At 41.9% G+C, this 27,616-nt stretch overlaps 3 protein-coding genes across 7 annotated transcripts; 2 read left to right on the plus strand and 1 right to left on the minus strand.

Annotated features, from left to right (window-relative positions):
- Nucleotides 1–319: 319 nt before the first annotated feature.
- LOC106885972 (chromosome unknown open reading frame, human C6orf62) lies at nucleotides 320–16,490 on the plus strand. 2 transcript variants are annotated; one of them, XR_001411547.1, is made up of 7 exons: nucleotides 320–2,566; nucleotides 4,098–4,274; nucleotides 4,842–4,964; nucleotides 5,748–5,882; nucleotides 6,419–6,854; nucleotides 11,769–11,899; nucleotides 16,075–16,490. XR_001411547.1 is itself a non-coding variant. In XM_014938505.1 (5 exons), the coding sequence occupies exons 1-5, from the start codon at nucleotides 2,438–2,440 to the stop codon at nucleotides 6,542–6,544; spliced, it is 690 nt and encodes a 229-aa protein (XP_014793991.1). In that variant the 5' UTR covers nucleotides 320–2,437; the 3' UTR covers nucleotides 6,545–8,032. The 2 variants fall into 2 exon arrangements, 1 of the variants encoding a protein (XP_014793991.1); XM_014938505.1 differs by lacking the exons at nucleotides 11,769–11,899; nucleotides 16,075–16,490 and having other exon boundaries at nucleotides 6,419–8,032.
- On the plus strand, nucleotides 5,748–27,428 carry TDP2 (tyrosyl-DNA phosphodiesterase 2). 4 transcript variants are annotated; one of them, XM_014938501.1, is made up of 8 exons: nucleotides 5,748–5,882; nucleotides 6,731–6,854; nucleotides 11,840–11,899; nucleotides 23,543–23,710; nucleotides 24,736–24,827; nucleotides 25,294–25,412; nucleotides 25,787–25,957; nucleotides 26,803–27,428. In XM_014938501.1, the coding sequence occupies exons 2-8, from the start codon at nucleotides 6,742–6,744 to the stop codon at nucleotides 27,082–27,084; spliced, it is 1,005 nt and encodes a 334-aa protein (XP_014793987.1). In that variant the 5' UTR covers nucleotides 5,748–5,882; nucleotides 6,731–6,741; the 3' UTR covers nucleotides 27,085–27,428. The 4 variants fall into 4 exon arrangements, with proteins under 4 accessions (XP_014793987.1, XP_014793990.1, XP_014793988.1 ...); XM_014938502.1 differs by lacking the exon at nucleotides 5,748–5,882 and having other exon boundaries at nucleotides 11,769–11,899; XM_014938500.1 differs by lacking the exons at nucleotides 5,748–5,882; nucleotides 6,731–6,854; nucleotides 11,840–11,899 and adding exons at nucleotides 20,078–20,344; nucleotides 20,428–20,516.
- Nucleotides 13,623–20,106, minus strand: ACOT13 (acyl-CoA thioesterase 13). Its single transcript, XM_014938506.1, has 3 exons — nucleotides 19,907–20,106; nucleotides 16,621–16,805; nucleotides 13,623–14,346 (listed from the first exon to the last, which is right to left on the minus strand). The coding sequence occupies exons 1-3, from the start codon at nucleotides 19,985–19,987 to the stop codon at nucleotides 14,190–14,192; spliced, it is 423 nt and encodes a 140-aa protein (XP_014793992.1). The 5' UTR covers nucleotides 19,988–20,106; the 3' UTR covers nucleotides 13,623–14,189.
- Nucleotides 27,429–27,616: the final 188 nt, after the last annotated feature.

Genomic DNA, 27,616 nt, shown 5'->3' on the forward strand with positions numbered 1-27,616 from the left:
TGCACCCCGCCCGGCATCACGCGGGGGCGGGAGGGCGGTGACACGGGCCGTGGCAGCCCGGGGAGGCCGGGGGGGGGACAGGGAAGAGCGACTCGGCTTTCCGGCGGCTGGCAGAGCCTCCGCCGCGGATCTGCTCTCCTCGATGTCGTGACTAAAGCTAGCGTCCGTGTCTGGCGGAGCTACCGCCGAGCCGTCCTGCTTAGAACCTAAGATTATGTTTCCACACACCACAGCTCCCCCCCGCCCCCCGGGAGCCGAGCGCTTGGTACGCGCCGCCCCAGCGCGCTTGCGCAGTGCGGGCAGGGCGGTGCCTGTGTGACTCAGGCGCTGCCATTTTGCGAGGTCGGTGCGGGCCGCGCAGCTCCTCTCCGCGCTCCCTCCCTGACGGGGCACAGGCGCAGACCGAGGCGCTCACGCTCCCTCCTGGCCGTCGCCTTCGAGGACGTCCCGGCACCGCTTGGGCGAAGAGAGGCTCTCCTCAGCCCTTCCATCCTCCTTCCGGCCGTCCCCGTCCTGCTCCGCCGCCGCTCCGGGATCTCTATGCCCGCCGACCTCCGTAGGAGCCACTAGCGCAGGGACCCGCCGCCGTCTCCTCCTTCTCCTTCCGCTGCCGCCGTCGCCTCTTCCTCCTTCTCCTCCTCCTCTTCCTCTCTCCGCCACCATTTCCCCACTCCCCGGCACCGGGGCGCTGAGCTAGACTATGGGGACCAGGTTGGGGCCGAGCAGCGGCAGAGCGGGCGGCCCGGTCACCGTGTCCACTGCGGCAGGGATGGGGGGGCTCCGCGGCTTCGTGGCTTTATCTTGACATGGCTCCTCTCCGTGCTGCTAGCAGCGCCGCCGCCTCCACTGCTCCTCCTGCGCCCGCCGGCTGCGGGTAGCGAGTGAGCCACGGTCTCGGCCTCTCGTCTGAGTCTCTCAGTCTCTTGCTTCAGTTTGAGGGGAAAGTTTCAGCAGGGGTTCCTTTTTTTTTTGTTTTCCTTTTTTTTTATCTCTTTTTATTTTTTTTGTCAGGAGAGGAAGGGGGAATACTTTTTCCCCTCTTCTTAACCTGGTCAGACAAATTTGCTAACCTAAAAAACTTCTAACCCCGACTAATCAAACACCTGGTGTGGGGGGGGAAAAATGTCTGGAGAGAGGAAAAAAATAACCTGATAATTGGGGATTTGCTTTTGGGGGGGAGGGTGTTTTAGAGGTTTAAAATTGCAGCCTAGGCTTGCAGTTCAGAAAAACCTCACCAAAAAAAATTTTGACAGCGAAAACCCATTTTGGGGGAATAGCAGGAGCGAAGCTCTCCATGTTTTCCGAGCCGTGACCATGAAGTGAGAGGGGAGAGGCCGTGCGACTGCGGGTGTCCGTCCCGCCGCCCTGGGCCCAGGCCGCCCGCTGCAGCCTCTGCCGTCTCCTGGAGAGAGAGGCCTAAGGAGAAGCAAAAAGCATTGGCCATGCACAGCCTGGGCTAGCCCTGCTCGCTGTGGAACACAGCAGCAGCAGAGAGAGGAGGATTCCCCGGGGGATCAGCAGCCCAGGGAGCGTGTGAGGTGTCGGGGGATGTAGGGCTCTCCCACCAGTAAGGAGCCAGGGTTTGGGGCACTGTTTTGGGTGTTTAGTCTCTAGGTGAGATAATACTGTCCCTTGAACCCCTGCCCGCCCTTCGTCTATGGCCATCATGATCCCTCTTCTCTTTGGCAGCAGTAGCCTCAGGGCAATGATGTGCCTGATGATGAGCAGGATGAAGTTGGAAATGACTCCGCTGTTTTTTCTCTTTGCTCCCCTGCAAACCAGCACTGTGTTGTCTGTAGTTGATTTTGTTGTTGGCAGAGAAATCACCTATCTCCCAGGATGTGCACTCCTCCTTTGCACCCTTTTCTCTGCTGTCCACCAAGTGTAATAATTCTGAAAAAAAAAAAGACGGGCAACATAGCAATAGTGGAAAGCTGAGAATAATAATCAGTAGAGTCATGAATCTGGCTGGGGTAAAGCGCAATTTGTAATTTCAGCTTCTTTTTTTTTTTTTGTAAGCAGAGCAAAAATACCCCCCCATGGATTGGGCTTGTGCCAGTTGCTTTTTATTGTACACATAAATTGTGATAAGGTTGGTTTTGTTTGGTTTTTTTTTCATTCTTACCCACTTATTCCTGCGGCTAAACTGTTCAAATTTTTCTCTTCAAAATTCTTAGTTTTTTTTTTCTTGGTTTATCATAAAATCTCTTGTCTAGCCATGGCTGGACAACTACTTACTTTGTTTCTTGACCCATCAAATACGACATTCTCGTAAAATACTGCCTGAGGTGCGGTTTTGGGTTACATTCGCGTTTTATCTATTCAGTCGTATTAGCAGGAATAAAACGACTTGTTTCTGTTGTACTTGAGTCTTATGAAAAGGTGCCCATAGTTTAGCGACAGTTTCCAAAGGCTTTAGTACCACCTTTGTTACAAAATGGGGGACCCAAACTCCCGGAAGAAACAAGCTCTGAACAGACTTCGTGCTCAGCTTAGAAAGAAAAAAGAATCTTTAGCTGACCAGTTTGACTTCAAGATGTACATTGCCTTTGTGTTCAAAGACAAGGTAACGTGGTTTTAATGTTTCTCTCTTATTGTGTTGTCTGTTGCAATGCATGGTAACTGTGCGAAATCTTGCTGCCTGATCACGTCTTACGGTGTATCTTTAATAGATTCCATTGACTTTTTAATGTTTTTTTAATTGCTAACTGCGATAATATTTACTTAGTTAATGTTTGTTGTTTTTGCTTTTCGTATGCTTGTAGTTTTGTAATGCAGAGGGTGCCAGTGCCTCATAAAATGTTTACTTGATAACTTCTATATTGGGTAAATATTTATAGAAGGTAATACTGTAATTCAGTAAGCCTCATGGAGGTCTGAATTGCATAATTGTTGGCTATGAACAGTTGAGAAGAGACACCAGGCTGGAGTGATTGCTAAAGCTACTGTGGTTATCTGGTTGAAGCAAAAGGGAAAACCTGGCAGTTGAGGGGAGGAGTCACAAAATGCGATATTGAAATGGCCCAAATGTGCAGGCATTTGTGAAACTGCTGTTACCATTTTGAAAGGGAGCAGAAAGGGGAAGGAGGAAGTCTTCATTAGCTTGTTTGCCTTGTTTGCTGCTGCTGGATGCTGTGCATCTGGGCCAGGGTGGTATTTCTAAAGCTGACTGTGAACCTGGAATTGTAGGAGAGTTTCCTCCCACAGAAGGCGAGGAAAAATAGGTGCTTATAGTAAGTGAATGTGCTGAACAAATGATGAGGAAGTCAAGATGGAAGCAAATGGCAACAGAGTACATAATGCAGGAAATGAACACTGAAATTGTTCAGTCCCTTCAGTTGTATAGGTCTGCATTAGCTGTAATAGTTCTGGTTTTTAATGAAGACTCTGTTCTTTGAACATTTTTTCATGGAAAAGTTTCCTTGAAATTCCTAAGTTGAATTTGCCTTTGTTCATCATTTCTAGTGCAAACAGAGATGGATGTAGTGGGATGTAATTTCTTGGTACTGTCTCAGAGTAATAAAGAGAAATATGAATTTTTAAGCAGTGATATCAATTAGATTTTCTTAGATGACATGACTAATGGTTTTAGTTGGAGCAGTCATTCTACTTTCTAGTTGCTTTGTAGAAATTCATTGCAAATGCCTGTTTTAAATCCTATAAAAGTTGCTTCTGTGACAGCAAAGATGTCCACCCAGTACTTGCTTGCTATAAGTAGGAGTTTAGCTTGGTCAGCAAATAGTTTCCTGTTGTGTATGTTCTGGCTGGGGGTGTGGAGGGTTATTTGATAAAACATGCTTTGTCTGTCGTGTAGTTTTTAAATAGATCAAGACTTTGTTTGCAAGATTGGCATGTAAATCTGTATCTTTGGAGACTACAAACAAAACCACGTTCAACTTTTTATAAAAAGTCGTTGGATTGATTGTTTAATTTATAAAATTTTGCATGCCAATATGTGTGATTTTTGTCAAAATCCTAACTTGTGATGTGTGCTTTATACATGAATGCTAACAGACAATCATAAATTCTGAAATAAACTGTTCTCTATAATTGACTAGAAAGGATTGTAATCTTAATGTAACCTGTGCTTTTTTTAGAAGAAAAAGTCAGCGCTTTTTGAAGTGTCTGAAGTGATACCAGTCATGACCAATAATTATGAAGAAAATATCCTGAAAGGTGTGCGGGATTCCAGCTATTCTTTGGAAAGTTCCTTAGAGCTTCTGCAGAAGGATGTAGTGCAGCTTCACGCACCCCGCTACCAGTCTATGCGCAGGGTAAAGTTACTTTTTACGCTTGATGAATTTTAGCTTGTTCTCAGCACTTGTGCTTTTCTAAGTGTTAAGGCTAGTCCTGCTGTTTTTGTTTTCTCAACTCTTCAGTTGCACGAGGGTTCTGAGGGCATGTGTTTATGGGGTCTGGTTTAAAGGGTAACAGCATATGTATTCTGAAATGGTGTTTAAATGCGTAGTGCTCAAGCTTTACCTTTCATCTGTCTCATTCATATATGACTTGGGAATTATGTCATCTTGTTATCATTGTCTTTTAGTAGGTGTGTGTTAATTCTTGTAACTTGCTGTACGACTAGGTGGTTTTGCTTTATGAATCTTGGGAAATGGTCAGTCGTTGCTAACGTTCCCATAAAGCTGGAATGTATAGGAACTGGATACTGATATTAAAACTCAGTGGAAGGCAAGGAGGATTTTAGCTGTGCTATGAGTAATACAAAAGGAAAATTACACCAACATAGTAATAAGTGCCACCTTTAAATTACGTGCCTGTATAGATATCTGTATCTTCGACTAATGGAAGGAGTGTTAAGTACAGAACTTTACTACTTACAGGATGTGATCGGCTGTACCCAGGAGATGGACTTCATTCTTTGGCCTCGTAATGATATTGAGAAGATAGTCTGTCTCCTGTTTTCTCGGTGGAAGGGATCTGATGAACCCTTTAGGCCTGTTCAGGTATTTGTTTTTGTTTTTTAATGTCAATAAGTAACTTACACCTGGAGGGGAGGATATATATGCTCTTTTCTTAACCGATAAGCTGATATGGTCAGTGTTTTGAGTGCCAATTTCTGCTTCCTGTCTTTATGCACTGTTACATTAGTGCTTCCAAATTTAAGTGACTGAAGGACCTTAGTATGAAGTGAATTAGATGTGGTTCTTAGTACAATCGAATCTTTGTCTAAACATGATTGTGTCATTAAGGTTCTGTGAGTATCCCAAGTAGCTGTATTTTTTTAGATGAAAAAGGGTCTGGGATGGATGGAATTTTTGCATTATAATTTTACTTGAGATAAATTTCAAACATTTTAGACTTTTTTCAGTAGCTAGCTTCAGCTGTTTACATCCCGATTTTTGTACAGTTACATGTATTTTCTGTGCTGGTTCTGCAGTCATAGGCAGCTACTGAAGGAAATGAGGCATATTGTTAATGCACAGGGATGTTCTGACAGAACAAGCTAAATCTGGTTTTATACATGCAGTTAAGTTGTACCTTTGAATTATTAATACGTCATTGCAATGACTAATGTCAGCGTCAGCAGAACAAAACTAGGGAATTCTTTAAATTCTGCCAGGACTCAAATGTGTCATCGTTGCTGTGGTCCCCGTTTTCTGCTTTTCATAGAAGAGAGGAGGAAAGAAACAAAAGTGGTTGTAAAGCCCCAGATTGACAGAAGTTAATTGGTTAAATGTGAGCTTTAGCTTCACAAATATTTTGTTCCTCTCCCTCAAACAACACAGGCCAAGTTTGAATTTCATCACGGTGACTATGAAAAACAGTTTCTGCATGTTCTGAGCCGAAAGGACAAGACTGGAATTGTTGTCAACAACCCTAACCAGTCAGTGTTTCTCTTCATTGACAGACAGCACTTGCAGGTAAGCTTATTTTGTCCCTCTTTTTAGAAGTGTGTTTTAATCATAAAATGCTTTTTCTTAGGAACATCGTGATTTTATTGCAAAATACTCTGATAGAAAAATTGATCATGCAGCCGTGCTTGCGTTTCAGCAGTTTCAGAGGCAACTTATGTTATAAATAGGATTCTCACATGCAAAGACCAGCTATGGGCCACAGATGTGTTCATATAAAATTAATTTAATGTTATTGTATTAAAAATCAAGTGAGTTACAAAATGTTTTGAAAAAATTAGAACATTGGCTTAATTTAAGTGATATTACAGAAATGATTCATGTTAAGAATGAACAGAATAAGGAAAATATTTTAGGCACTAGAGGTCATGGGCTAATTTTGAGTTTAGGCTGTTTATACAGATGAAACTGGCTTTTAAATGTGTATGTTCCTCCACAAGCAGCAGCAAGCTAATGATTGGGGTGGATCTGATGGAGGTCTGCCTATTAGTCTTGAGTTAACGTTCATGTTTAATAGATTTTCTTTGGGTTTTCTTTGCCTCTAGACTCCAAAAAACAAAGCCACAATCTTCAAGTTATGCAGCATCTGCCTGTACCTGCCACAGGAGCAGCTCACTCACTGGACGGTTGGTACCATAGAGGATCACCTCCGTCCTTACATGCCAGAGTAAGGTACTGGCCAGCAAAATGGGGAAGATCACAGAATGCAGCAGTGGATTTTTCACTTTTCTCACCACTTTATTCTTTCAGAATTTAGAAGAAAATGGACTCATGTTCAGAACACTATACATTGTGAAACTTGATCATCCTGGATTTTTTTTATCATTTGTATCTCAGAACTTTACAATTTTTTTTAGATGTTTTCTGCATGGACCTTGTGAAAGAGAGGGTGCTCTGCACACTTCTGCACTGCATCAGCATCTTCCTAAAATGTGAAATGAAGGGACTGTACACTGAAACAAACGTATCTGAAGGCACAAGGTGATCATTTGTGGTGGTGTTCCCATTTGTGCTGGTCATGCCCCCTAACATCTATAATGTTAACCATCAGTATTTGGAGGGTGAGAAGTGAATGTAACGGGTATAAAAGCCTTATAGCTTTGCTGTTAATGATTGTATCAAAGAGCACTATCATTCATTTTGATGAACAGAAAAGTGGCTATTACAATAGGAAGTAAATGCGGGAAAGAAATCTTTCTTTTAAAAAAAAAAAAAGCATCTCATTTAATGTGTAGGCATTTTTTGCCTCTTTTATTTTGCTGGGCCATGTCTAAGTTCACTGGCACTTTTGTTTTGGATCTCTTTCCCCAAGTTGCTGTATAACTGTATGAAAGTATTCTTTTCAGTTGGATGCATTTATACAGATGAGGCAGACCTGGAGTCTGAAGTCGCTAAAGCAGCTAAAAATAAAGTTAAATAATAGCTGCAGAAACAATGTTGGTAGAGGATTATTTTTTCTTGAGAGTTGAGACTTGTAAACTTGCAGGAGAACTGTGCAGGAAATACTGGTTTCTAAAACATTTCTTATGGAAAACCCATTGAGGTTTTTTTTTTCTTTTGGAATAGACATTATAAAACAATGTAAAATAGTGTTTGGAGTGTCAAAAGTTGGTTCTGACAGAACATTTTAAGATTGTGCAATGATAAAAGGAAGACTACTGTATAGTTTTGATGACAAAGAAGGCTCTGCTTAAGGGTTGAGTACTTTACTGGAGTAAAACTGCATAAGCCTGCTCCCTTTGGATAAAACTAGTGCTTACCTGTTTAAAACTTGTATTTAGCTTTTGTTTGGAATTGGAAAAAATTGGAACTTAAATAAATTAGGTGAAAGATGTCTGGCTTTATTTATGCAAATTTTATGAATTGAATTCTAGTAGTGTCCTACATCTTGACAGTATTGCCCATTGCAAACACCGAAAATGTATAGACTGTAAAGTGGTACTGAGATTAACAAGATTAGTGGCAAAGGTGTTATTAAAGTATGCAGGCAGTATGTTTGTTCTGCAAAGTAATTGTCAGAAATAATCAAATTAGCATACTGTTGTATTGGTACATGGATATGTTTAGTTCTTTGGTCATAAGGTCCTACAGGTTAAACTGGAGCACCCTAGAAAAACGTCACCTGAAATCTGCAGCTTCACATTAATAAATGTCTTAAATTACAAAGAAATACCTTGAAAATGCCGCTCTACAGGATGCCAAGACTTTCTGGAATATTTAATAACCTGCTAATAGTACTTAAAATTTCCTGGCTAAATTTGTGTCTCTTTGAATGGCCTGCAACATGTAATACCAGGTGTCCACAGGAAGCTTGAGATGGGTTTTGTAGGGTCTTGATCACTGAAGTTTCATAAATTTGGATTTTGCTTCCTAAGTGCAATCCTGTTGTTTTCTTCTTAATTTGTCATTTTGGACATCATCTCACAGTAGTGAGAATAAGGCCATAGTTACCTTGGTTAGCAAACCAACTGACTCAGTAGTTCTTGCATTAGTAATTTTGTTTTTCTTCATTCTGGTTTCTCTTAAAAGAAGCCTCAAGATGTTGGCCTGAGTGTGGCTGTGTACAATGCTTCTTAAGTGTCAGCTTTAGTTCTTTCTATTACAGGGAACAACCCGTTCCCTGTAATCACTCTTCTAGTTTTGTTTGGGATGCATAAAGACACGCAGGCTACCCATTTGTTGCTCGTGACAGTCATCCCAGAGTTAAAAAATACTGTGCTTTCTTGGGAGAACATAGTTGTATAATACTAATTTTGGTAAATGTGGTCTATTTTGCCCAGGTAACGAATGTTATGCTTTTGCTGTGCTATCGGATTGAGTTGATAGCCATCTGCATTGTGTAAGCTTGGGCTGGGGTGGAGAGGGAGATGAAGGGGAACAACAGGCTTCAGAGCATGAGAATCTCAGAGAGTGTAGGAGAGTTTGTTCTTAAATCATTTGGCATCTTTGAAAGGTGGCTCTCCAACATGATGACTTTCGAGGGAAAAGATGAAATTCAAATCTCCATGGCACCTCTAGTTCAATCTCAGAATGTTCTTCCAAGTTACTTCAGCAAAGCACCCTTCAGAAGCGAGTGGGAGCAGTTTACAATAGCTTTTGGGTTCAGGCCCTCTTTATATCACTTTAGTGACTTTTTGGTAGGCTACACTTAGAAGTTTTCTCTCACAAAACTAATGTTTACAAAGCACAGTGTGTGACTTCAAGCCTCATTAGTTTGTTCGGTGGAGCTGTTTCTAAATACAAAATGGCCTATTGTATAAGACAGAATTTTGGTTATTACCTGCTCTCGGCTACTTCTGTGACTCCTTTGGATATACTAATACCTAGAACTGAAATACACTTAATGTCTTGCCTGAATATGGGAGTTTTAGCAGGCTATTGCTTGAGGGTTTGTCATGTGAACTTGGCAAGTGTGAATGGGGCAGGGATTGGAGGCAGCAAAATGAAGTTGACAGAGGCCCATTAAATGTCTTGCATCTAAGTGAAGTGTCTGGTGAAGGGAAGCTTGTGTCAGGTGTTTCTGAGACGGTGAGGAGATAACTACTTAAATATCATAGCCTGTACATGGCTGTAGTTTCCCTTCACTTGTCAGGCTTCTTCCATTGCCTGATTGTTACCAAAAACATGGCGAGATGGACAAAACTGCTAGTACAAATATTAAGTTTAGCATGGGTGTTTGAGGCATGGCACTAGCCTGAGTGGTGTTTATTCTAGCACTCCTTTTGTGGAATAAATGAGCTTTTCATATTAGTAATCTTTACATACGAACCACCCTTTCCCAGACCATAAGGCCAATAGTTATTACTTGTCCCTTAGTGTCATTAGCACAGAAAAAGGACATTTCTCTGTAAGGTTTGGCCTTTGTTTGCACCTGTACCACTTGATGCTGTGCTGGTGGTGTGAGAGCAAGGCCTCAGCTTGTCGCTGATGTCTTTTGTACCTGCCAGACTGCTTTGCTTTGCTGCAGGAGAGCAGCATGACTGCGAGTTAAAAGGAGCAGAGAGTGCCTCTGTGGTGGAACTGGAAGTTCCCTTAGCTCTTGCCCTGCTGTGGTGCACAGGGACTGGGTGCTTTCTAGCAGTTTGGTGTTTAAATCTTCCTTGGTGCGGTGCTCTTGGAGTACAGATGGACTCTGCTGTCAGGAACACTAAGGAGGAAAACACGGTCCATTTACAGAAGTGGGTGCTGCTTTCCCATTTGGGCACTGCAGCTGGGAGTTCCCGAGGCTGATGTGGAGGAGTGCATCAGCTCTACAGGTTAACTGGAGCAAGCGAAGTTGATAAGCCTAATTTCTGTTCTGCATGGCTGACTGAAATGCTTTTTAGGGCTGAAGACATCTATGACCTACTTCTGCTTGGAAAGGATTTACATATGGAAAGGTCTCTTAATTTGAGCACAATTACTGCATGCTAGAGCACCCACTCTACAAGCTGCTTTTCTGGACTCTTGAAATAGATTTTAAAATCTGTTCAAGCAGCTACTGCTTTTAAGTAAAAGAAATGAAAAGGTCCAGAATCTTACTGCAGTAGTACAGCCCCACATACTGTTTTGGTGAACAAAAGTTGTTCAGTTCTGGTGAACAAAAGTAGGCTTGGTGGCTTGGGTAAGGTTTTTTTTGTTGGTGGTGTTTTTTTTTTTTTTCTGGAGGATAGCCAGTGTGTCTTGTTGGATTGGAGCTTGCAGGTGATTTGTGCTGGGTTAGGCCATAACTATATTCTGCAGTGTCCCAACAACCGTGGCAGCTTGGGACCAGGGGATCTGCTAATAACAGTCATTCAGTGAGTACATTACAGGGTCACAAAGGTAGTAACGGTCATCATGTTATCCCCGGACTCTTAGGTAGCAAAATAGGAATCAGAGTGGTTTTTTTCTTCATTCCCATGGACAGCGAGGTAAGGGAAGGGTTTGGGGGTTTCTTTAGACTAGCTAAATGGTTTCTGCAGATAGAGAATTCTAAAATGGTTAGTGATAAAAGGCAGTTGGAAATTCTTCCATATGCCCTGGCAGTGGCTCGGAGCCAGTCACTGAAGCTGAACGGAACTGCTGTTGGGAACAGTTACTTAACAGCCTAATTCTCCCTACTCCCCCTCCTCCCCCCCTCCCCTTTAGGTGGTGGTGCTTGCCAATTCGAGAATTGTAAACCAACTAGCTTGTAATTAAATTGGCAGAGTAACCGAGGTAAAGCAGCTCAGCCATGAGACCCCTGTGACAGGTGGCTCAAGCTGAAAGACCAGCCAGGAGTCCTGATAGTTTAACGCTTGTTTCAGCAGCGATGTCCTTCCTTACCCTCTCCTCTCCCCAGTTTATCACTGACGAGTTGCTTCTTCCCGAGAGCTGGAATCCTGAATGACTACACCCCTCTTCACAGCACCTTAATCTGCCATCGTTATGTGCCCTGATTAGTATCTGGATTCTTGGGTTTTAAATGCCAGTGGATTTGGTTCGGATTCCTCATTTTCTCAAGGGACCTGCAATGCACAGTCCCACCATGGTGCAAGTACCTGGCTGTCAGTGTGAGTGCATTTGGGCACCAGTAGTGACGTGAACACGGCTTGGCTGATGCACGAAGTGGAAAAGCTTCAGTTACTTTCACTAGTAGCAACAAACTGTTCCACAACTTGTCACATAACACGGTATGAAAAGTGTGGCCCTCCAGGGGGACAGATCTCGAGACACTAAGGAAGTATGGTTTAGGTGCTTAGTGTGTTTAAAAAAAAAAAAAAATTAAAAAAACCCCAAACCAAGCAAACCAGCACAACATGGGATGGAGATTCTCATTTGCAGCTGTAAGATACGGATCTTACAGATATTTGTCAGTTACTGGGTATGTAATCTGGTATACTACTAAGACTCAAAGGTGATCTCATCAAGTCACTTTATTTGCTTGCTTGCAAGGGAATTATGCTGAAATCTGTGGTGATGGAACCAGGTCAGCCCCACAGGACATCTCTTTGTTCTGCTGCCAGGTGGAACCATGTGCCATTTGTCCTTACTGCGGTGATTGTTTTCCCTTCCTTCAGACTCAGGTAAGATACAGGCTTTTCAACGTGTAGGTTAGGGCAAAACGAGTAAAGAACACTTCCAAATATTAAGTCTGATGTTTGAGTTTACTCCCAAATCTTTACTCCCAAATCATTAAGCAAGCTCAATGGTGACAGTTACTTTGACAATCATCTCCAAGTGTGAAATAAATTATGAGGTCGGCATGCTGCTGCTGCTGGAGGGATAACACACAAGGTTGCCTTAAAATAGGCACTTTAATGAACCATTTCTAAAATAACTGGCCTGCATATTAATGATGTCCCTCTTTCTAATTAATTAGGCAGCACTAAAATACTGTGTTGAATAGTCTGGTACAAGGGAGAAGAGAATTCACTTGTTACTTCAGGAAGGGGTTGGTTTTTTTTGTTTCTCTCTCAGCTTGCAATAGTCCTTGCCAGGCTGGAATGGGAACAGGAGGATACTGTTGTTTCTATGTTGAGGTTTGCCACTCTTAATTTGCCTGGGCACTCTTCAGTTTTAATTATGTAGATATGACAAACGGTAAGTGATAGAATGAGACCACTTAACTATGGCAGGTTCCCCATGCAGCTGGCTTTGATGAGGGAAGCCATGTTACATTGCAGTGGGAGAGTTACAGCAGGACAGGGTTGTCCCAGCACACACAGCTGAGAGCTTTCTGAATCTTCTGGCACGTATTGAATTCAGCACCTCCTTCATTGTCATCCTCTGCCTTTTATTTCAGATAACAGTCAAAGGCACTCTTGTGTTCCAGTGAGGGGGGTGGCTTTATCATAGTTGGGGAGCTGTTTGAATCCTTACTTCTATTTCCTTGACCTCTTACAAGGTGAAGGCTACCAAAAGTTCAACTAGCCACAGGCATGTAAGCTGTGTACTTCTGAGGCAGCATTAGAGAAAAAGCTTCTGTTGAGACTGTCTGTACCACAAACAGCTGTTCTAAGCTCGCAGCAAAAATACATGCTGGTATTTTTTTATTTTTTTTTAGAGAACTTCCATTGAAGTGTAAGTTATCAGCTATATCACTCGTTGGAAAGTAATTTTGGAAAGATTTCCAATATACTTCATACTGAAAATCAGTCTGCATGAAGGGGTCACAGCTCACTGGAAATTACTTCTTTAGGTTTAGGAATGCACAAAAAATGCCCTACTGCACATTTAATCACAAAATTCACATCACTAAAACAGTGAGTCAATTTCTATGACAAAAAGAATTATGAGTGCCCTTTATGAGTGTAGATTAACTTTCAAATCTCCCACTAGAGAAGAAAAACTAAGGTCATGGTTTATGTAAATGTGGAAATGTAGCATCACTGTTTTTATTACAGTGTGACAGCCTTTCCAAGATCTGAAGAAAGCAGTTAAACCTGCCCACAGCAGTGCATGAGGAGACAAGTCTTCAGCTGATGAATTAATTCAGCAGCTTAACTACCACACTCACACCTAAGTCAGACAATCAACAGCCTTTGCCTGATGAAAGGCTCACCAAACTTATTTAGGTATGTCTCTTAACTCTCAGCTGATGATTTTTAAACAAATATAGCCAGAACTTCAGGTAGGTAGAGGTGAAAAGCCCTGGTGATGTAACTGCCTGTTCACATTCAGGAATCACAAGGAGATGATGATGAAATCTCAGGTGAATTCGTGTATAAGGGTTCCACCACAGCCTCTCTCAACCACTCCATGCTCAGAAGCTTTTACTCAGTGCAGAGATATCACAAAACTATCAAGTCATTTTTAAAAAGGTAGTTTCAGAAAGCTTTATTGCATAATTTTGAATTTGTTACAGCATCAGTAAATTACATTCTGTATTGGCCTGCTTTACACTTTGAAGCCGGTTTCACACACTGTTACAGTAACTCTGTACTACCATCTCACAGAACAAGTGGGTTAGTTTTTAACTGTACACAGTGTTTGAACGTGACGGTGATGGGCCTGAAGACACGGTTGCTTTGTCACATGATGACACCACAGGCAAGGAAAACAGAGATCTCTTAAAACACTGTCATGCTGTTAAACCATATGGCTGGTCCTAGGGCTCTTTCTGCTGCATTGATGAAAAGAAAATAATAGACGCATCCCCGTGCTGTCACACTCTGTTGCTCATCCCAAAATAAGTGCCAGTTTCAGGCTTGCAGCAATTTTGATGGTAATCAAGAAATTTGTTCGTTTATTATGGGAGTGAGACTAATTCACTTCATACAGACTATCATAACTTTGTGCAGATGATGTCTTATTACATAAGTGAGAAAATCTTCTTAAGCCCAACATTATAATTTTTTAAATTACTTTCTTATATTAATTTCCTAGATACTTGGTATGTCTACCTTGTGCAATTAACTTCCCTGTCGCCTTATTTGTTAAATCCACGGTGGCAAATGCAAGATTTCTTCCTTGCTTCAAAATCTGAGCTGTAATCAGTATCTCTTCTCCAATCTTAGCAGCAGAAGTATATCTTCAATGAAGAACAAAATGAACAGGGTAAGAGGCTGTACAGAGCACAAATCCAAGAATAGTCCTGCATTTTAGATTATCATGAAGGGAATTAGCAAAAAAAAAAAAAAAAAAAAAAAAAAAAAAAAAAAAAAAAAAAAAAAAAGACACATCTCTCTGTAACTGCCTGCTTGCAAATCCCCACTTCTTAGAAGTCCTTGAGTTCTTCTGTGTTCTGCAATGGTAATTCAGTACAAGAGCTCCCTGAGAAAACGGAGGATAGAAAGACACCCATTGGCTTGGTTCTGAGGAACCAAGTTCTGCTCCATTTTGGAAGAGAAACAATCGGGTATCAAAGATCTCAGTTAAAAGTTCAGCTCTAAGTCCTATTTCAGTCACTGCTGGATCCCTACAGCCTTTCTAAACCAGTCTGGCTGGTTCAGCTGCAAAATGTCTCCGTTACAAAGGCTCTGGAAGGTCATTTCTACATGGAATCTAAGCATAGGTTAACTGCTTCCCATACTCCGGTCAGAGAAAAGTCATGGAAATCTGGGAGGCCTTCAAACTTCCCAGGTTTAATGCTGTTTCCATTCATTAGATAACTCTCTTTTTTTATGTAAGTGAGTAGGAGGCTCTGCTTTTAATATACACTCTCCAGGGAATAGGAAGAAATTCCCCAACAAAACGCCTGGAAAGAATTAGGAGCAATATGATCCAACCATGAGCTGAGGTAAGGGAACAATATTCAAATGTGGGAATTACAGAGGAGAATATACAACAGCTGGATATAAATCTTATTGAGATAAATTTCATCAACCAGTCCATTTTTATACATGACACCATGTCAAAAGTATGTCAGTCACGCCTAATGCTGATGTAGCACAAACCCCATCAGTTGACAAGGGGCAGGGTTTCAATCTTGGATCATTCTCAGAGGCTGCTTCTGATCCTCTATTGATTTAAAAAAAAAAAAAAAAAGGTTTCTCTGTTTCTCTCTCTGTTCTTTCCATTACTGAAATAGCCTTCTTGGGATAACTTTTTTAAAAGCTCTTTCCCCAAAAGGAAAAAGTTGTATTATAGCAATATTTGACATCCAATATCACTTGTTCAATGAAAGCAGTAGTCTGGGTTAAACAAAGCTATTAATACTGCTTCAAATAACAATTCCTAAAGGTTATGCTACTCAATCACTTTGGATCACCGCCAGAGATAGCAGTTTCTTAAGATTTTAGCCCTTGTAGGGGCTTGTAATTAGGTAGGCATACTTGACAGTGTAAATAATTCAGAAGTTGGCCTCTTGTGATACTGCTGTAGGGAAAAAACCCAACCATAATCATAGGAGAATTTCGGGTTTTAATTTCCAGTAATTTCCTGGTTATGACAGAAGTAGTATAAAGCTTAAATAGATAATCCAGTCCCACCTGCTCAGTGGAGAAATCACAAGGTGTTGGGGGGTAAAAGAGAGAACCTGGTAAAGATAGAGATCACTCCCTGCACGCTTGTAAAGTTTGGGTTTGGTTTTTTTGTTGTTTTTTTTAAGACAGTTTTGATGAGTTACTTTTCCAAGATTTTTAATGCTCTGTGTAAGTTATTCCAAGTAGGATTACTTTAGTTCCAACCAGTCATAATCTCTTCATTAAAAGTAATGAAGCAAAGCTGACAAGCTATAATAGCATGATCAAAGAAGTTGGTCTTGGAAGAGCTTTTTTTTTCTTTTTGATAGACACTGTGCTTTAAATTTGCATTATAGGAGGAACTATTTTCAGTATAAAACTACCTTCAAATGACCTGGAGCAAAGGAATCTTCCTCCAGTGAGAAGTTCAATTCAATCTGTAATTCAAGGTCTACGTGAGCATGCAACAGAGCTAACAGTTTACTCTTTTAATATTTTTCCTGCTTTAACATTTTATGGACTGATACTAAAAAAGGGTTTACAGAACCCTGCTTGATTTTGGCGTCTGAGGACACATTCTAACATACCTTCACAGGCAAAACCAGAAGTTGAGCCAATATCGTAAGACTAAAATTTACCACATGAACATCCCTTTATATTCTATGAATGAATAGGTACCGTCTCTTAATAAACAAATAAAAGCTTAAGAAAGTCCAACTTGAATTTTGCAACCAAACAGCAATATCCTTAAATGCAATCCCCCCTTAATTTACCAAAACAAGACTTCTGAAAAAGAAAACACCTTTTTAAAGTGAGTACTACAGCACAGAATTGAAGTACAATGGAGTTAGTACCGTGTTAGGGGAAGAAAAGTTCTGGTAACCACGGTGGGTGATACCTACGTGATGTTCATGTCCACACTGACCCCAGGCAGTGCTCTTTCTGTGTACAGCAACGCTGTTGTTGACACCACATCCACAAGTGTGGCTGTCAAGCCTCCATGTAGTGTGCCACCTCTGTTTGTATGCTCCTCCTCTACTTTCATTTCACAAACAACTTTTCCAGGAGTTGCAGAAAGAAGTTTCATCTGTCCAACCAAAAAAGGAATAAAAAGCTTAATGACAGTACCAACACCCGATACCGCCCTGAATAAAACTGAAAGTAAATCTTGTTTAATTCTGGATTTATGAGACAAATTAGAAGATGGAAAATACAGCAATTCAATTGTCACATTAGGTATTTCCATAAACTCTGAGCAGAAGATCGTTGCCTTAGAAAAAATTGTACTTCTAGTGCAGATAAATGTTTAAACCAACAGTTTAATAAAACTTCAATACTTGCCGTGCTCTCAGGAATTGCTTAGGAGCAACATTCTTCAATCTGCCTTTTGCTTTAATCTGTGACTGAAAAGCCAGATTGGAAGGAAAACAAAACTGCTCTGACTATCTGTGTGTACTACAGTTGCGAAGGTGTATTTGTTAGCTCACCAAATGGAAACGTAACTGGCAGTAATTCATTAATCACTATAGTACAGCAACCTCAGTAAAAATCAGTATCTTGAAATGAGCACTGTAGATGCTAATCAGATTGGCCTTCCTGAACTGAAATTCATATTCCTGGGTAGAAGTATCTACAGGTGCATCACACTGTATTACAGCATCATGACTTGCATATATGCTTTTATTTCAGCATTAAATAGAAAATTACCGTACATCTATGGTACTGTGCTTCCCCCTGTAACCAAGACGAGAAGCTGGATTTTTGAGACAAGGAAGTTACTGCATTTCGGTATTTTAAAATATTTTTTTCAAGTTTCTTCAGTTAATATACCACTATACTGAAAATCTGAAAGCAGTTGTGTAACCGGGATCAGTTCAGCATATGTATTTACACCTACAACTAACACTTTGAAGTACCTTTAGACTGTCACAAGTGAAATGTGGGCATAATATTTATTATAATTCCTACTAATTTTCTGATTTTTTTACAAAGTTTTTTTAACTTAAATGTTTCCATATCATATCAGCTGAGCTGACTTGCGTCTTTTAGTCTTAACAGAAATTAAGATTGAAATGTCTCCAGTTTCACTATTGCTTATTTACAATGCAGTGTAAAAGCTCAGTTTCAGCAGTGTCCCTTTCTGACAGGCCAAAGTTTATTCAAATTTTGCAGAGAAATGATACTAAGATAAATGGTGATGTAGTACACAGTTCAACTACGAATGGGAAAAGCTGGAATTAAGCAGAGGGGAAATTGCCAAGGCAGTGTCTTAATACAAAAATAGCACCTTGATCAATGAAAATCCCAAGTCCTAAACCAGGCATGCTGTGCTGCGCTGACGGAAAGTTTAAGTTTCTGACAGAATTTCCAATGAGGACTTCACTGACGCTTGACACTGGGAGCAGATGGCTTCCAGTCCCGTCAGGGAGTGCTCTAATCCATCAGCAAGGCAAGGAAAGCATCTGGTTTCACTTGTCATTGCTCTGATCTGGCACTAGCTGCCTGCTCTCCTTGACAAAAATAGTTCAGAATGTGAATGCTTCCAGGACTTACACAGCCAGAGCTGCTAGTCTGTACCTCTTTTCTCATGGCCCTTCTGTTCTTGTCCTCCTGTGCCTCTGTCTCGGTGAACATTATGCTGATTCTGCTTCCAGCCACTACTGCGATGCACTACTTCTTTGGAGAAAGGGCTTTAAAACCCACAGTCGTTAAGCCCTATGTAGATACCATATTGGAATTAAACCAGAAACAAAGTCTGATGCTGGAGCTGAAAAGTTTCAGACTAAAATCCGTCTCTTCCAGTACAGGAAAAGTCTTGAGTCATATTTAATTAAGGTAAGAAGGGCTTCAGGTATCTCCCAGAAAAACAGCAGACGCTTTAAATTCAAACAAAACTGTACTTTTACTGTTATGATGATTGTGCTAATGGCATCATACTTCTAGAAAGAGATTGCAGAAAAAGTCAGAAAGTATTTCAGAGCAAGGTAGGAAGCTTGTCTCCCAAGGCCCCTTTCCTTTATGGGATGAAATGTTGCATTTGTTCTCCACTTAGTCAGATTTTAAGGTGAAGGACAGTAAAGTTACCACAGTAAGGAAGTGACTAAGAACTAATTGGACTCTTTATAAATAAATGAACTTCATGAACTTAAACCTTTATATTTTTTTATATATCAGACCAAAATGTCTTGGGGAAACAAAATAATAGTAGTTGCTTTGCAAATAGTTACTTTCTATTAAATTACTGTATCATGGAGTTGTCAGTGAAAGCACTGCTTGCTCCTCTACAATGCAAACCACATACATTTTAAAACGGTTGGTTTCCTTAGATGTATTTACTGCTTCTCTCCATGTCATGGTTGCACAAATAAATGGAAATCAAATGCAGAATTCCAGTGCTGCAAAAGTTGGTGGGAACACCAATACTGCTTCACAGGACCACTCTACCCAGGAGCTCAAGGACACACCAGCCACACTACTGCACACTACACAATTTCAGACGACACTGTAACGTCATTTCAACTTTTTTTGATCATAATGTAGCATTAAGTGAGTCGTACCAGTCAAATACATTTCTTCATACTGAGCCTTGTTAGGGCACTTCGGTGCTCATGTTTTTGGTCTGACTTCAAGGTGAAATGTCAGATGTTATAACGAGCTACTTTTTTACTTTTAAACAGAGAGGTGTAACAGGTTTTTTTTCATAATTTCCCAGTCCTGAAAGTTGGCTTAGCCACAGGTATTAAGAAGGGGTGACTATTAGTTACTAAATAACTCGTGGAAAGCTACTCAGCACAATCCTTGTCTTCACAGGGGTACGGGAAGGCAGCTTTAGCGTTTAAAGAGTTATCGAATAACAACTGTGCTTTCTACCATGCGTTACGGCCCCACACCCCTGCCGGGAAATCCCGAATCCAAGGATAAAGAGGGGTATGTCTGCACGGCCGGGCTCCCGAGGGGTCCCAGGCCGGGCCATGGCGGCCCGGAGAACGCACCGCAGGCCTCGGCCTGCCCCGGCCCGGCCCGGCCCGGCCCGGTGGGGGAAGGCACCTCACTCAACTCCCTTCTGGGAGACGGGGGTTGGGGGAAAAGCGGCCTTTAAACGAGCAGCCCCACCTGGAGCGGCCCGCCGCCGCCTCCCCTCTCACAAGCCGTTGGTGCCGTTAAGGGCCGCCCCCGCCCCGCCCGTACCTTGCGGAGCACCCGGTCGAAGCCCTGCGACTCCACCATGTACTTCATGGCCTCCCTCAGGCTCTCCAGCGTGAACCCCATGCTGCCTGCCCGGCCGGCGGCCACCCAGACAGACAGACAGACAGACAGACAGACAGTTGGCGCCCCGGAACGCCAACCCCAGCGGGCGGGGCTTCCCCACGGCCTTCCGGGGTAGCCATGGAGGCGGCGGGGAGGCGGCGGCGGCGGGAGGAGGAGGATGGTGATGATGGTGAGGAGGAGGATCGGTGCCCGCAGGCGGGGCAGGAGGAGGAGGAAAAAGCGAAAGAAGAGGAGGAGGAGGAAGCATTGCACCTCGCCAAGCGGAGGAAGGTGCTGTGCTCCGAGTTCGCCGCCATCACCAGCAGCGACGCGGCGGTGGCACGACGCTTCTTGGCCAGCAACGACTGGCAGATAGAGGTAGGCCCGGGGGCGGCGGCCCGGGGGGACGCGGGACTGCCCCGGCAGCCCTCTATCCCTGCCACCTGCCTCTTGTGTTTCAGAGGGCGCTGAACGCCTATTTCGATCCGCCGCTGGAGAAGGAGGAGGCGGCAGGGGAGGTGCCGCCGGCCTGCACGGGGACCGGGAGCTGGTGGGTGACCCCCGGGGCGGGGAGGGGGGTGATAGGGTCGTGGCGTTCCCCTCCTGGGGAGCAGCGCTGCTCTCCCCCGCCCGGCCTCGCACCTGGGACATGTGGTGAGGCAGGTAGTTCCCCTGCCTCAGGTTTATGTTTCCATGCAGCTTCCACAAGGCTCCCCTCTTCGAGGGGAATGGGCAGCCCCTTTGAGAGGCTGTCAGACTTACAGACCCCACTTAGAATAGAGTAGTCTAGGTTGGAAGGGACCGTAAAGATCATCTAGTCAACCTAACTGACAAAAAAAATAAATAAGAAATAAGCAATAAAGAATCACTAAACCATATTCCTGAGGACCATGTCAACCTGTCTTGAACAGCCCCAGGGAGGGTGCCTCAGCCACTTCCCTGGGCAGCCCATTCCAATGCTGGATAACCCTTTCCGTGAAGAATTTTTTCCTAATATCCAATCTAAACCTCCCCTGGTGCAACTTGAGGCCATTTCCCTTTGTCCTATCTCCTGTGACTTGGGAGACAAGACCGACCCCCGCTTCTCTACATCCCCCCGTCAGGTACTTGTACAGAGTGATAAGGTCTCCCCTCAGCCTCCTCTTCTCCAGACTGAACAACCCCAGCTCCCTCAGCCTCTTCCTATGGGTGCGTGCTTCAGCCACCTGACTCTGGGCTAGGAGATTGTGAGCCTTTTGGGGAAGGGACAAAGTCATTTTCTGTTCTTGGTCGTGTCGTTTGCAGTAATACAGAGGCAGATCCTACTGTACCCATACACATTTGTATATGTGTAAACTGTGCGCATATATCATCTACTAGGTGTATGCATATTTATATTTCTAGAAATAAAATTGACACATACCTGCACACCTTGCTAAATGTACCTGTGTAAGTCAGGATCTGTGTTTTACACTGGTGATCTCAGAGCATACTGGTTGGGCATACCAAGGGTATGGAACGGCACATGGAATTGAACTTTTACAGATCCCTGCCATTCACAGTCCCAAGGGAAGCTTTTTTCCTGTAGATTTACTTATCACAGACTTGCATGTTATATAGAAGAGCCTTTGTGATCTTTGTTAGGAATAAGCTGTATTTGCATATCAAGCAAAACCAGGTATGCTGTTATTGTGTATGAAAAAACACAGGCGTACTGAACATTAGCATTGGTCTATAGTCCATCCTGAGTCAGAATATGTCCGCATCAAATTGGCAGCCCATTTTTGTTTTCCAGCCTCTGTCTGTCTTTGCACCGTGGGCTCTGTGTTGAGCTGTTGTATGCAGGATGTGTTGGAAGGGAGGACTATTTGGAGACGTCCCAGTTGGGGAAAGTTCACTGCAGACTGCACAGGCTTTATATTTCATCTCATAGTCCTTCAGGTGACAGAACAAATACAAAAAGTCATCATGGAAATGTTGGAGGCATACACCACCTTACCTGCCTACTTAAATATCCCTTAGCCACTTCTCCTTTGTCTGCTTTTCTTTTTCTGTTCAGTTTAGATTATGTGTGCATGGTAGTGGGATCTTATGTTGTTTATGCAGCACCAAGTACAAAACCAGTACTAAGTTCTAGGGAATAGATTTGTTTTGGTTCCAGGCCTTATTTTCATGTGTGCATACAAATTCTGTGATTAAAACCAAAATCCTAGTACCCCAACTTTGCCAAAATGTAGTTTATCTTGTCTTAGCTATAACATTTAATGCATTTTGTTGCAGACTTTCCCTTTATTCAAGAAATTTACATTGGATCAGTGTTGTAGTTTAACCCCAACTGGCAGCTCAGCCCCACACAGGCCCTTACTCCCTTCTCCCCAGTGAGGTAGGGGAGAAAATTGGAAGGGTGAAAGTGTGAAAACTTGTAGGTTGAGATAAAAACAGTTTAATAGGTAAAGCAAGTCATGCACACAAACAAAGCAAACCAAGGAATTCATTCACTGCTTCCCATGGGCAGGTGGGTGTTCAGCCATCTCCAGGACAGCAGGGCTCCATCATGCATAACTGTTACCTGGGAGGGCAAACGTTGTAACCCTGAACATTCTCTGTTCCTTCTCCTTTCCTCCAGCTTTTATTGCTGAGCACAACGTTGTATAGTATGGGATATCCCATTGGTCATTTGGGGTCAGCTGTCCCAGCTGTGTCCCATCTCAGCCTCTTGTCCACCCGAGCCCACTCGCTGGTGGGACACCAGGAGAAGCAGAGAACACCGTGACGTTCTGTAAGCACTGCTCACAACAGCTAATGCATCCCTGTGTTATCAACACTATTTTGGTCACAGGTCCAGAATGCAGCACGGTATGCTATGAAGAAAATTAGCTCTATCCCAGCCAAAACCAGTACCAACCATGTGTTAGCAGGTAGAGTCTGGTTCTCTTTAGCAGCACAGTCTGCAAACAGTTGCTAGACTGGGCACTCAAACTTTGACCGTGTTGTTTAGTCTTTATCGAATCAACAGGGTAGGCAAGGCCTGTGTTTTTGAGGTGGGATTTGGGGAAAATATTTCCAAAGAAAAGGACTATCAGTTTGTCACAGGGTGAGTTTGCACATGTACTTTCCCAGGGGGCTCAGCAATTGGAAGAATCTCACTGTACTACGAAGATGGGCACATAAGAGCAAGTCCTGGCTACGGTTCTTTGTTTCTAATATGCTGGAGTGGGTTTGAAAAACTTAATACACTCAGCCTGCTTCTTGCATGGGATGAATCACAAGAGTTGAATTAGTCAAGTGTTTTGGGTTACACAGGTCACTGTCTGATTAACTTAAATCAGAATGGTGTTATCTTTGTCCATAAGGAGGAGGATAAAACACTTACCTTGCCTGTGTACGAAGACTCTGTATGACTGTATGTTTTAGTTACTATACTTTAAAATTATGTTGAGATCAATACATGTTAACTTATTTGTTGGGTATGTTTTAGGTGAGCACCCATAAGTTGTGATGCACCTAAAACACTTTTCTTTAGACGATAAAGGAGGTAATTGCAGGAAAAGTAGTATTATGCATGTTGACAAACAAGTGTTTACTTACTCTCTTTAGTATTGACCTCACAGCAGATGCAACTACAAGTAATGCCAGTGTCAATAGTGCAGACTCGAGGCAACAAGAAGATGACAGCAGCTTCTCACTGATAACCTGGAACATTGATGGGCTGGATCTAGGAAATCTAAAAGAACGAGCTAGAGGAATCTGTTCTTACCTGACATTGTAAGTATAGTCTCGTCTTTGTATTGTCACGTATCCTGCTTTAAAGGAGAAGACAAGCTTCTTGTTTCAGTTGTGTACGAAATCTTGATGCCCAAATTATCTTCATGTGAGTTGCAACAATACAATCACTTAATAAATCCCAAATAGCTGCTATGCTGCTTGGAAGAGGTGTGAACCTGTGCAGCATCCCAAAGATTAAATATTTTGTGATGGCTGCTTTAAAAAGCATTTTAATAATGAACAGTATTGTTCAAATTGCAGTCACACATCAAGATTTATCTTAATACAGTAATTTATCAGTGTAAATTAAATTATTTAAACAAGCGATATTTTAAGTTCCTCTTACAACAGCAGAAACCCCTTAACTAAATCAATTTTCACTTATTAACCTTGAATGACAATAGTTTTCTTCTGTAAATGAAGCCTTAGGTTTGTCCTTCACCTGCTTAGAGCAGGGCTATTCAGCAGTGTAGCTAAAATAGGGACAGCTGTAAAGTCATGTCTAAATCATCATTTTCATGACTGCTGCCCCACACAAACTGCTGCTGATTGTATAGCTCTAAGAAATAAAAAGAGCTTGGCATTGATGAGACTGGAGAAAATCAATGACCTCATTTACCTGAGGGAATCTGTTGTAAGGGAATGAGGTGGTGGTTGGAATCTCCTGGAGAAGCTAGGTGTTGCAGAACATGTTCCAAAGCTGCTTTGCAGCTGCTTTGGTTGAACTCCTCATGTAAGTAGTGTATGAAACCTGCGCAAATGCGTGCAAGATCAAGGTAAGGAAGTGATGCATTTTGTTACCGTGTCAGTTCCATGTCCATAATAATAAATTTCTTCCCTTTTAACAATGATGATATGTCTACATGCTACTAAATATGATGGAGAGAGTTTTTTCGTTGTTCAAAAAACAGATTCCTGCAACATCTGGAAAGATGAGGACAAGGTGCACCTGAAAACCCTGGCCTTAGAGCGTAACAGTACTACCTTTTAGTACTTTATTTAAAATCTTGTCTTGCCTGTTTCAGATACAATCCAGATGTTGTGTTTTTACAAGAGGTCATCCCACCACACCTCTGTTTTCTACAGATGAAAGCAAGCAGTTACACTATTATTCCAGGTAAGAAATAACCCTCAATTTTGAAAGGCAGAAACTGGAAAAAGTAAATTTGGTCTTACTCTGTCTGCCTTGCCAAAACCTCTGACCATTTGTAGGAATGAAAAGAGTAAAATGAAGAAGGAAGCACTTAAATGACTTTCTGGTTTGCTATCAGGATATAGTTTGATGCAAATTATGCATGTGAAAAGCTTGCTTGTCTGGTGGTCTCCTTTGTATTTCTTCTGCGTTTTGAAAGACTGATAGCACGGTAGCAAAAAAAGTGCCATAGATAAGTAATTTCTTAAATATTTGCACTTTAAAAAATCTGAAAAATTCACACCGCTAATATGAAACTTTGAACTAATGACTTTGTACATCTTACAAATTAACATGATTCTCCCAGATCATAATAAAAAGGTCTCTCAGAACCTTCTGTGTGGCATGGCAGAATGCATCCTCAACCATTTCTTTCCCTGTTCCTCTTTAGGTAACATAGATGGTTATTTCACTGTCATAATGCTGAAGAAATCAAGAGTGAAGCTACTGAAACATGAGATAATACCTTTTCCAACAACCTCCATGATGAGGAACCTTTTGGTTGTGCATGTGAGTGAGTCAGTGTGTACTAAACAGCTGTATTTCTGACTTGGAAACAAAAAATCCCAGGAAAGGCTGGACTAACTTTACTATGTGATAGTCTCAAACAGCAGAAAAACTTCTCCAAACATGCAAACCCAGGTGCATTTGATACTAACAAATCTTTTATATAAATTACTGCCTGTACTTCATTTTCAAGTCTCATAATGTCTGAAAACAAAACTAAAAGCCTGTTATCCTCCTGTAAGCCACTTTTCTTCAATGTAAAACTAATATTAAGCAGAGTTCAGTCATTCAGTAATTTACTTTGTGATTAGATTTTTTGTTTGTGAACTTCTTATCATGGTGTGGATAGTAACATTTCCTCTTTGTTTTGCTCACAGGTGAGCATATCTGGTAATGAACTTTGTCTTATGACCTCTCATCTGGAGAGCACTAAAAACCACTCTGAGGAGCGTGTGAAGCAACTGCAAATAGTGTTAAACAGAATGCAGGAGGAGTCTGAGTCCACCACTGTTATATTTGGAGGGGATACAAACCTCAGGGACAGTGAGGTAAATAGGAATAAGCAACCTTGGTTTTTTGAGAAGGTATTCTGACAAAATCTTCTCAGGCTTTTCTGTTGTCTTCATGAGAAATGACCTGCTTAGGCAGAACAGGGTTAGGCAACATTTATTCAGTGCTAGCATGACTAAGAAGCTGCAGCGTGGCTCTCCCAAGCCATTGTTATAGCTGAGTTAATCTATATGAAGAGCTTCCCCCAGCCTCCCACCCCCAATAACAAAATGCTTTATTGGCAATATTTATATCTGAGAAGATGCAGTCATAGTTGATGAAGTTTTGACTTCAAAAGCATCTTTTCTCTTTGAGAACCTGATCTTTATTTGCTCAACTCTCCGATTCTTGGAGATTAGCGCTTGTAGAATCGTTAAAAGAAGAGGATGCTCTGGAGAAATAGACTTTGGGAGTCTAAAGTTAATCCCCCATCACAGAGACATTCAAAATTAGAAGTCGTTTTTGGCTGCTGATACTAAAAGTGAAATTTGTGCATTATTACTAAAAGGTCAGTGTTTCATCTTACCCTTTTGTGAAATTCCGTTGCAGTGAACTGGAATGACATTGTTTCAGAGAACACAGTGTTCATCCCCGTACCTTAAAATCTCAGAGCTGAATGCTTATTTTGTAACATGTTTTAGATTTAGAAAAAATTGGTCATGCTTTAGAATATCCTGAGAAATACCATAATTTTGAAATGTCTCCAATATCTTGTTTTTAACCACTCGTGTTTCATAGAAAACAGTAATACCGTGACAACTCAGTTCTGGTTTTGAAGGTAAAATTTGTGAATTCAGTATCTGGTAGATTTTCTTTTTTTTTTTTTTCCCCTTTCTACTTTCAGATTACTAAACTGGGTAATTTACCTAACAATGTTATGGATATCTGGGAGTTTCTGGGTAAACCTCAACACTGCCGCTATACTTGGGACACCCACTCCAACACCAACCTGGCTGCACCCTACAAGTGCAAGATGAGGTTTGACCGCGTTTACTTCCGGCCTGCAGCGCAAGAGGGACATATTATTCCACGAAGTATGGACTTAATTGGATTGGAAAAACTAGACTGTGGCAGATTCCCTAGTGATCACTGGGGTCTTCTGTGTACCTTTGATGTGGTATTATAAAAACAGAGAAGAAGGCTTGCATTGCTAGTCTTTAAGTGTTTTGTTCTTGTTCTTAAAAAATTTTAAATTTTCAACCGTTAAAACATTCTCCGCTCTTGACTTCTGCTGGAATGGCTTCACTTCAACCCGGCGTTCCATTTTCCTCATGGTATGTTTCTGTTCCTGAATCATGTTTTTAAACTGTTGTTTTTAACAGTGTATGCAAATACAAAAACATTCTAGTTTTAAAATGGGAGGAAAAACCTGTAAATAAAATTTATAAACATACGCGGTGGTTTAAAAGATACTTTTATTTTGGCATGTATTGTAATCTTGTAATAAATGCTGCTTTTTTATTTTAAGAATACTTGTATTATGCCTGCTTTGTTTCTTTTGTAACCATTTCCATCATCCTTTACAGCCCTGTCTTTTGTAGGGTGTTTTGTCTTAGCTTTTGAAGTTTGTGTTGCATGTACGTGTGCCTTCAGGCAAGACAATAAAGGAGCTGAGGAAAGAATGACTAGATTCTGGCAGAACAAGGTTTTCTTGAGTA

Source organism: Calidris pugnax, unplaced genomic scaffold, assembly GCF_001431845.1.
Source record: "Calidris pugnax isolate Ruff unplaced genomic scaffold, ASM143184v1 scaffold13, whole genome shotgun sequence".
In the NCBI taxonomy this organism is placed as follows: Eukaryota; Metazoa; Chordata; class Aves; order Charadriiformes; family Scolopacidae; genus Calidris; species Calidris pugnax.